General features: G+C 42.8%; 2 protein-coding genes across 2 annotated transcripts; one reads left to right on the forward strand and one right to left on the reverse strand.

Annotated features, from left to right (window-relative positions):
* Positions 1–870: 870 nt before the first annotated feature.
* LOC147308259 (CCN family member 1-like) lies at positions 871–2,970 on the reverse strand. The gene is made up of 5 exons (XM_086271185.1): positions 2,766–2,970; positions 2,472–2,676; positions 2,025–2,372; positions 1,728–1,924; positions 871–1,628 (listed from the first exon to the last, which is right to left on the reverse strand). Exons 1-5 carry the CDS (start codon positions 2,805–2,807, stop codon positions 1,326–1,328), a joined length of 1,095 nt encoding a protein of 364 aa, XP_086127311.1. The 5' UTR covers positions 2,808–2,970; the 3' UTR covers positions 871–1,325.
* Positions 2,971–7,384: 4,414 nt separating this feature from the next.
* On the forward strand, positions 7,385–9,866 carry bcl10 (BCL10 immune signaling adaptor). Its single transcript, XM_086271407.1, has 3 exons — positions 7,385–7,867; positions 8,268–8,556; positions 8,686–9,866. Exons 1-3 carry the CDS (start codon positions 7,817–7,819, stop codon positions 9,090–9,092), a joined length of 747 nt encoding a protein of 248 aa, XP_086127533.1. The 5' UTR covers positions 7,385–7,816; the 3' UTR covers positions 9,093–9,866.
* Positions 9,867–10,541: the final 675 nt, after the last annotated feature.

Consider the following 10,541-nt stretch of genomic DNA (forward strand, 5'->3'; position numbering starts at 1 on the left):
AGCTCAGCTCAGGGGTGGTGGAAAGTGCCATTCAACCAGACAGCCAAACGCAAGATTTATGAATTACAAAAGAGGCAAACTGCATGGATAAATAGGGGTTGGCAAATCAAAGAAAATTTAAAAAAACAGACGGGAGATTTATAGAGTTCAAGAGATTATTAAAGTTCAAAAGAAAATAACTCCCTGCCCAAAACAAAGAGCAGAGCAGCAACACCCTTTTCCCTAATGTAGCTTAACAAAAGAAACGGCTGATGTGTGCACAACCCCAGGCATACACAAGCACCTCAAAAACATCATCACTGCTCCTTATTATCTGCTCATAGCCCTAAAACCGAATCAGCAGAACACATCTTAGTGTGTGCATCACAAACAGCAGTCTTCAATGAGACCTTAACCAGGTGCATCTAGTGAATGCTGGACAGGACCAGCATCTCTCTAATCAGCAGCAGAGACAGAGTGATTGATTGCGACAGAGCCAAGTGATGGCACAGCAGAGCCCACCTTTGACAGAAATACTGAAGAGGACACAAGAGCAACAACAGCCACGGCCGTGCAATTCACAGTCTTATTTCCGTCACATTTGCCTTCTATTCTGCGTATCGTAAATCGCAGTGGAGGGTTTAGATTATCGGTGTAAGCCTATACCACTGCCAGAAAGCAAAAATCTGCAACTTGTGCCCAGCATCTGTGCAGCACCAGGCAAACTGCTGAGAAGTTTACATTACAGACATTCCCAAAACTATTCAGTGACATGTAGGTCAGCCAGATGCTAAAGAGACTGAAAATCGTTGCAGCAAAGACCCCCTGAGAATTTCCAGTTTTTCTCAAGACAAACTCTTAAGTAAGATAGTGGGGAACTGAATTGGTTTTCCTTGAATTTATTGGAGATTATAATCTGCTAACCATGAAATTAACAGTCTGTGTGTCCAGGCTTCAATCATATTTCTGTTTTGCATTGACAACCAATTACAGAGACCAGGACAGTAAACCAAAAGTACAGTTTTCCATGCTTAACATTAACTTTGCATTAAAATGAAAAAAAAGTATGAAGCATAACCCTTTAAATAACACGAGTGCAGTGAATCAAAAGAAACAGCCACCGCGTGACGACACATTTAGCAGCTGCCATAACTTTCCACACTGCGATTTAACATGTTTTGTCATTAGAGGCTTAAATATTATTAAGTATGTACAAAGAATAAGCAGGAAAAACATTTTTTAAAATGCAGCATTCACCATTTAAAAGCAGCTTCACAAAGAAGCAAACCACAAGGCTCCAATAATATGAAGCAGAAGTCTTCTTGCGCTTAAATCAAGTCTTTCAGTTAAATTTTCAGTTTGTGGATGTCATCGAGAGGGCTGTAGAGCTCAGGTGTCTTTTTAGCGTTGTTGGAGCAGTTGAGATTACACTTGCACGATTCGATCGTCATCACCATCCTCCTGAAGGTCTCTCCGTTTTTGCACCGAAAATGGAGAGGCATTGTCCGGGTCCTGTGTGGCCTGCAGCATTGTCCGTCTGAGCAGGATCCACAGTACCTGCGCTGCAACTTTTTCAGGCTACGACAACCTGCGTATGACAGGTGAACTGGATGGCTTGCTTTTCCTCTGTGACTGCATTTTTGACCTTTCTGCAAGAGAGAATGTATCTAGGCTTTAGTCTTAACATGGATGGGTTCTCAGCCTCTAATGAAATAATCACTGTATATGTTCATCAGCATATGGTGTACCTTCGAGGTCAACTGTTTGCAGGGACGGATTTCACAGATCCGAGTTTCTTTCACCAGTTTGCACTGTTTGTTGCGGTTGGTCAGCCTCGTGGACACACCAGAGCCGCAGGATTTGGAGCAGGGTGACCAGGCTGTGGTTTGAGGCATGCACTGGACTCCTCTGGCAAACATGTGGTCCACTGAATAACTCCTGAAAGCTGTGCAGATGTTTTTAAGCAGATATTTTTTAAGTTAAAGGTGGGTTAAAATAATGAAAGCAAGCAAGACTTAAATGCAATAAATATCAAGACTGCTCACCAGGCAGAGACTTTGATTCTCCCCACACAGAGGTGAACTCGTTCTTTTTGGAGAGGTCGTCTTCAGTGGTTTTGACTTTGCTGAACTTTCTTCTGTGCTTTTTTATCATAGCGCTCTGTGCCTCTGTTTCCTCAGGGCAGACTAGTTGTTCGCAGCACCCTCCCGGTACCTTGACCCGTCTTAGTTTGGCACAGCCCAACAAGGGCAGCGAGAATTCACGTGGGCAGAGGGAGACACATCCGACTGCACCGTCGATGCAAGTGCACTGGTGTTTGCAGTTAGGATGGAAGGTTTCCCCACTCTGATAAATCTTGCTGTTGTACTCACATGTTCTCCCGTTTAATTTGGCTGTTAAACAGAAGCAGGGAAAGGCTGATGTGATGAAAAGGGAAAAGGTGACAGTTGAAAAACAAAAAAGATCAGAAAAGGGAAATGAAGTCAGCGTACCTCGACAGACTCCCTTATCCGACCCTCCGAAGTTGCACTCCAGTCCCTTCGCAGCATCGCATGGCTGTGTCTTGCTGCAGTCTTCAAAGAGCTGCCGGGCACAAACCTTACAGCATCCACAGCTGTCCAGCACGAGGCTGACGCTGTCTGCACATGTTGGGACTTCAAGGGGACACTGGCAGTCCTTCGGGCATGAGGCTGACACCTGAGGTTAGACCAAACATCCCACCTTTGTAATCAACATTTCTTTCACCCACAGAATATAACAGCAGGCATAAGACACCTTTTCCTCACCAGCGTAAAGCAGAAGATCTCGACGACAAAGACCTTCCACATCTTCTCCAGCTGAAGCAATCTCTCCTGAGTGAAAAAGAAAAACCAGCCTCCTTAATATCACTCAGCAGACCTGGCAGCGGGATGATGGCTGTTTGTTCTCCCTCTTTGAGAGTCCCCATCCCCTTTTATCCACTTCAAGCAGATCTGACGTAGACTGAAGAGGTGTCCCGAAACTATGAGAGAAATGCTTCTCCACACGTCCTCCCATAAGCCAAGCAGAAGTTTCTCCCTCCCTCCTCTCACACTCGCTGTGCCAAGAACCACCCTGTGCAGCTTCCACTCTGCCAGGGCTTTCTCTCCGGTTTTACTGTGTAATGCTTTCTCATTTCCAAAGAAAGCAGATATTTTTGACCATTAAGATTCTCCAGAAATAAAAGCTTACATAACATGCAAAACAATGGCATGGATAATTCTTTGATTGCAGTGCTGGGAACTGATTTTATTCTGTTTTGTGACACAATGATTGCACTATTCAGTCTATATCACTGTTATGAAGGAGCTCTTTTGCGCCTAACCAAGACTTTACCAGCTGGTGCTGGACCATATATGTATGTATACCTGGCAGCTGAAATGCATGTGAACATGGCTCCTTAAGGGATTTGACACCGGGCCACTGCAAGTTCTGACATAAATATTGAAGGAAAGCCACATATTTCTATGACTGACTGAATTTCTCCCTGAGCTGAAGCTCTGTTTAGACTGTTGCACGTTGTCTGCGAATAATGTTTGTATTTTCCAGCCTTGCTAGTGTTACAGGTTAAATTTCCCTTCAGTCACCCTGTAAGGGCATGTGGATGGAATTGAGTTTAACTTCAAGATTTCACAATGAGAGATGAGAGCCTCCTGGAAATGTTTGAAACTTGATAATCCTCTGTTTAGTCTAAATCAGAGCAGTCAGAATAAGATGCTAGACAAAAAAAAAAAAAACAAGAATAAAAAGAAAACCCAAGCAATGCCTGAAGCAAAATTCCTCTCAGGATGAGCATTGCAGGTTTCTTTGAAATAGATGCCAGGGTAAAAAGCATCTTCTTCCATCCACATCAAAGAACAAAGGCATTTATAAGGGAGAGAATACCTTTCCTTTCATTATAACCTGTGAGAATAAGAGGCTGAGCAGAGCAGATTGGCACAGCCGCCGTCTTATCTAACTAAGGTTACAAAGGCCGGTCTGAGTCAGCGCCAGCTCCGGCAGATGAAGAGCGAACAAGCGGGAGCTTGGTGTGTTTACCGATGCCTGGAAATCGCTGACTGTTGTGGCTTGGTGTGGAAATTTCCTTCCAAAATTATAATATCAAGAATCTGCACAAACATGTTAGGTAAGAAGAACAGAGGCGGATGTGGAGGGCAAATTGCATGTCCTCTTCCCACAGTTCAGAAAATGAATGTGAAATAAAACAAGTGAGAAATTGAATCTTTCCTCTTTCTTAACATCCTAAAACACTGTTACCCCAACAGTTTGAAAGCCAGGGTGTCAAACACTAGGCCCAGGGGCCAAAATCGGCCTCACGGAGACTCCAGTCCAGCCCACTGGACAGCTTTAGATAAAAATGAAGGAAGGCATGAATCTTGGACTTTTAACTGTGTTTTCATAAGCTTCATTTTTGCATGTAAAGACTTCAGCCATGGTCATTCACGCTACACCAAAGTAACTGGTCTTTTCTAATGGGAAACTAAGCTTCTTTACACTAAGACCGGCCCATGTAAGATCAAAGATCTGCTCCTCGATGAGTTCAAATGAGTTTGACATCCCTGGCTTAAAGGAGTAGTCATCACTTTTTCGAGCAGATATCAGTGATGCTGAATATCTAATATGGCAGCAACTCAGTGCATATAGTAAGCAGAACGATAGTTTAGATATGACTGTTTCTGGAAGCCACTGAAAGTTTATATTTCAAAAAGAAATAATAAATAAAAAAGTGCCACGCTGTATTACAAGCTGAACTGATCACTGTAAGTGAAACCTCCGCCCTGCCTCAAATTTTCACATCATGTGCAAAAACAACAATCGATAAAATAAGACACTGACCCACGGGCATAAAATCAGTAGACTAAAAGTAGACAAATTATAAATAAGAAAATCGTATTAGAAAGTTCAATGAAAGATGATCAAATTCAAGGAACATCCTGGGCTTCTTACTACATTTTACAAGATCCAGAGAAGCTTATTCATGTCTTTATGTCTCGCAGGGCTGCCTAATGCGAGGCTCTTTTTATTGTCCTTACTAAAAAGACTGTTAGACGGCTCTGATTCTCAGCTCCCTGCCTTGACTTCCAGTAAGGTACAGATTTCAAACAAACAGCCCTAAATATATATCTGAGATGCTTAATGAATATGAACCCAGTGGGTCTCAAACCTGGTTACAAGAGCAGACAGATGTGAAACTAAAGAGGGCTTTATATACGCGTCTTGCAAAGACGCGTATATAAAGCGTGCATTTTCTCATATCTTGCAATTCACTTAATGAGAGCGACATGTAATTACTTCAAAGTTATTGTGTTAGAGAGACCTTTTATCCTCCCACAGATACTTGATACAAGCCATGGGTGGACGTGCATTGCACAGTACTCTGCAGCGCCCTGTTAAAATTACATATCCCTGATACTTAATGGGATACACTCGAATGAGTAAGGTGGGTGGGCAGGTTATAATAGGCTGTGTGAAAAAAAGCTATAAAAGAAGTAATTTTGCATGGTTCTTCGACTGAAAAGCACAAATACCTCCTCACTTACGCATATTGTAAAACCACAGTGGATGCAAGGTCACGGTGGTGTCTTGGCTGTTACGTGAGAGTGGGTTTTGTGCTGATATGAATGAAAGTCCCGTCGGTGACATCATTTCTATAAATGCCTTCTTTTCTTTTGTGTCTGGCTCTGCACGAAGGGCACTCTGGAGTCAGCACACTGGGTTCATTTGAAACGCACAGCTGGTCATTTCCAGGCTGCTGAGCTCTGCTGTCCAGCATGAATGAAGGGAATTGTGGAGAGGACAAGTGGGCACGCATTGTCTGTTTCTGTTAACGCTCATTCCACGTTTTTGTTTAACATCTGACATTCTCCTGCTGCGATGAAACAGCAGCCAGACAGCTGTGAGGGGCTTTAAATCATTATCGCTGCATGAGTCCTGCGATCTGATTTACAGTTCATATACATTTCTGCTTGCTGATGGTGGTTTCACACAGCACATACAGTACTACACTGCAGAGCATGACAAAACAAGCCTGATAACAATCTCCTCAGGGAGCGCCCGTCCTCTCTTTGTGCTATACTGCGATTAGGGGGAAGTGAAAATCTGCATGCGTTCAGCCATTCTGTGATAGACTTCATGTTTACCAGAGTGTCACATCACTTCTACTGCGCAGCAATTCCCTTTGTATATGTGAACTTTGACCCGGTGTTCTCTCTGAACTGCTGATGATTTTAATGCTATGACCCTTCAGCTTTATTTGTATATAAACTGTTCTGTGACCTAATCGATGATACAGGCTCTGCCTGCTGAAAATTTACATTGTGATCATCGCATTTCAAAGCTCAGTACTACACTTTAAAATGTGTCCAGCTGCATGACTGACAGTAACGGAAATATATTTACTCTAATTCTCCGAGTTACTGTGCAGATTTTCCAAACAAGACCAGCAAACCAACAGTTTACATAAAATCAGCTCCACCACAGCCAACTAACTTATTAAACCCTTAGTTGTTTGTGTAGTAGTAATAACCTTATTATTATAATTATTTTTGCAGATGCTGTTTCAGATAGTTTAGTTTGTGGTGCTGTTGAGCTTGTCTTTGTTGCATTCTGAGCTTTTTCCCAAGGCTCTGTTCATCCAGTTTCTACGGAGGAACTAACACTATTTAACTTCTACGCTGTTTTTCACAAGGAAAATTTATCTGATGGCGACAGCTACTTTGCAGTGACTCCACATACAAAACATGCAAACAGATCGTAAAGCATAGACGTTTTTTGTGAAGCAACTGAAAAGCCCTGCATCACATTAAAAAAGCCTACGTTTCACCTCAGATTTGCGTCATTACAATAAATCAGCAACAAAAATTCAGAAAAAATTATAAATTGAAATTGAAATTAACTGAGAGTTGCTCTGTACTTAAGTTACTTTGTAGATTAGAGAAATATCTTGTGCAGTATAGCCACGCAGTACAGCAGGGATGCCAAACTCAGCTTAGTTAATTGCCCACAAAGAGTAAACTAGTAAAGTAAAAAGCTCATATCCCTCCTGCTTCTTTAAAACCCTGCCAGATTACAAGTGGTAACATTTCACATTATTTTATTTTCTTATTTAATAAGCAACCTTGAGATCACATAAGAAAAATAACTGCAAAACTATGTCTCAGTTTTTCCACATTCATCAGTATTATGGGAGCCTTTAAGAGGGCCACTTCTGTGCCCTGGACCACATGTTTGACACCACTGGCCTATAGTTTACTGGGTGTATTTAGGCAAGTGTAGCACTTACTTTTCTTTGAATGAATGCTGTCAGACTAAACTGTGGGGTATAGCAAAACCTGCCAAACGTGGTGTTTGTATGCGAGAAGGTCCAACAGCGCCACCTAATGGAGTTATCGAGAAGCGCGCGTGGCCATGGTCGGAAGTGCAGAAGCGCAAGAAGTCGCACATCAGAACTCAAAGCGAAGACAGTTGCTCAGTTTGGAGTTGTTCTGGTAAAACAGGAGAAATCTTGAGGTGAACGTGGACTTTTTTATTCACAGTTACCGGTTTAAACCAGCGCTGAGTGTGAAACCGACGTCTCTGCCGTGTGTTGACGTAGTTAAGCCTCGACACAATCAGGAAGTCCGGGGATTTTTTTTCCGTTGTTGAAACAAAAAAAGTTGAATGGATAGTCGACAGACCACCTTTTATCGATTAATAATAAGGTGTCAGCTTATTTAACTTCTATAATTTATTCGCTGTTGTGTTTTAATCCACCACTACGAGATTATTAAAATAATCTTCAGTCGTTACCACCTGGATTTTCACTTTGCGGGGGAGAGGGATGGATGCTCCTCACCTCACTGAAGATGAAATGGCAGAGATAAAGAAAGACGTGAGTATTATACTTCAGGCACGCTCTGGCTTCCTAACAGATGCCAGATCAATCTGATAAGGGGAGCCATGTGGAAACAGATTCACTGCTAAATATATATTTATGCTTTGCTTAGCGCTATAGGCCTATTAAAAGGAGGAAATGCCCCCACCACACCCTCTTTGTGCCCTCACAATTTCCACTTTCTGTAGGATTTAACAGCAGGACAATAAGATGGACGTTTAGGGCACATCTGGACACCCAGCTTACTTTGTATGTGCCACAGAGAGAGCAGATCCAGGCCTGCTGTAGTCTTTGATTTGGGGGAAGGGGGGTGAACCCTGGACTGTGTGTTTCCTGTTCATTGACACCTCACTTTGCTCTTTTCATCTGCCCTCCGTGACTTCCTGTGGCTCTCCAGGTGCTGACCAGATTGCGGCACTACCTCTGCGATAAAATCAGAGCAGATCGCCACCTGGACTACCTGCGCTCTCGCAGGATCCTGACACGAGATGATGCAGAAGAGATCAGCTGCAGGACTACGCAGACCAAGAGGATGGCCGTGCTGCTGGACATACTGGCTGAGAACCCCCGCGGCCTGGATGCCTTGATCGACTCGATTCGGGAGATGCGCTCGCAAAATTTTATCATCACAAAAATCACAGACGAGGTGCAGAAGGCCAAAAATGAGAAGATCGAGTCCCTCAGAGGTTAATACGTCCATTTCTAAAATAGTTGTGTGTCTGTGTGTATGTGTGTAATGCAAAAAAGTGCTTAATGCGTTTGTTCTTTATGACTTACAACTGTTCCCCTTTTTTTCCCCCTCTTCTATTACTCAGCGGCAGGAGCTTCCAGTTCCTCATCTGACTCCACTTTCAGCACTCCAACCTCAACCAGCGACCTCCCATCAACATTTTCAAACAACTCCACCTTGCTCTTTCACCCGGACAGCGAGAAAAGCCCTTCCAACTCAGATGTGGGCACCTCACTCGATCTGCTGTCTTCGCAAAAAGCTGGAGACTCCTCCGTGGCTTGCGCCAGCATCGCCACGCCTTCCACGACATCATCCAGCCTCCCGAAGCCCGGAGACCCCGGGGCGCCTCCTCTGCCGGACGAGGTAATGGCCGAGTCCCCCTCCAGCATAGATGCTGGAGCGCCGGGGTGCACTAGCAGTGGAGGCGATCCAAACTTCCAGCCCCTCCGGTCGCGCTCCCTCACGCCAACTTCAACTAGGAGCATCTTTTAGGAGCATATCTCAATAAGACAGTTCTCAACCGGTTAAAAAGCCAACCACAACACTCACTCTCTCTTTTTCAGTGATATTCGTGCTTTCGATGAGGCAGTTGGTGAGAAATTGCTGCACATGGGCATATACTGTATACTACCACTATATTAGCTAACTTTTAGAATGAAAATGGGGGCATTTTCTCATCAGCTAGGCTAACTTTTAAAGATTGTTTTTTTGTTTTTCAAATGGTGCCAATTTGTTACCAAACCAAACCCTAGGGTATGGAGATTGCCTAGTTTAAAATGGAAAATATGACTAAAATGAGACAACGGTGCCATCAAAGAAGAAAGAGGAAATCTGCGCGTGCATCAGATGCATTTCTAACGCGGTTATATTTCCAGCGTGATGTGTCAGGAGTGAAGAAAATGTGACTCACCCTCTCTAACCTCTCCTACTCCCCTTCTGTGACAGGAGGTGTGATTTTTCTGATGAGCTGTAAAGGCCGAATGCAGTTTCTATGTTGTATACACTTGAACGACTACTTGAGCATATATATATATATATATATATATATATATCCATGTGTGTGCGTATAAAGAGCCAGTCTTGGAGCAGAACTCCAGCTCATGTTTTTCTGTTGTTTGTTTTCATGTGTGTGCATTAAGTCATCAAGAATTTGCTTCATGTTTTTGTCACTACAATAGTCTTGAATTAGTAAACATAGTTTCAGTGACATCCTATTTCTTTCTTTATTCACTGGTCATGTAATAATAAAACTAAAGGTTGTTCATATATGGACTGCGCTTGTGTTGCTTTTTTCCTTTTTTCATTGTGTGGTTGATTTCCTGTAGTGATTATGAAAAATCTAAATGTTAGAGTGCCGATAATTGTTAAAATAGGGCATCAACTGTCGAGGTCAAAATGAAGTTATTGACAGGCCTCCAACGTCTAAATGTGTCGTCAGCTTCTGGGTGTGCAGACGTACTTTTTTTTACTTCTGGAAAAAACTGGAAAAGCTACAAGTGGCGCAGAGGAATGACAGTCATTGTGGTGACGGCTGCAGTGGTGACTGTATCACCTGGTTTTTCATACACCGCTGAGAAGCCCTGAGTGTTAGACTGGGTGAACTTTGGGTCGCTGGTGCTCGGCGAACGCTAACAGGTATTTAATTTATTATCATAATTATGTGTAGAGTGAAGTTTAACAAATGTAGTTAGCATCTGATTTAAAAATATATATAATTATATAACAACATCCAATATAAGCAGCTAACTTTTATTTATTAAGCAAAAATATGTGTAGTAATTGTTTTCACACACCTCTCAAATCTGTACATTTCTCTGCTCCCTGTTGCAGGAAGCCCTATGAGCTAAAATGGGCCAGTGTGTGGTAACCACACTGTGGCTGTGGTTTTGTAGTGTGTTGTGGCTCAGTGTTGCATAATTAGTATGTATTGAAGTATAACAA

Source organism: Aulonocara sp. 'chitande type north' Nkhata Bay, linkage group LG18 (genome assembly GCF_057382095.1).
Source record: "Aulonocara sp. 'chitande type north' Nkhata Bay isolate Kocher_YH1m ecotype deep benthic linkage group LG18, A_spYH_male_GT1.1, whole genome shotgun sequence".
NCBI lineage: Eukaryota > Metazoa > Chordata > Actinopteri > Cichliformes > Cichlidae > Aulonocara > Aulonocara sp. 'chitande type north' Nkhata Bay.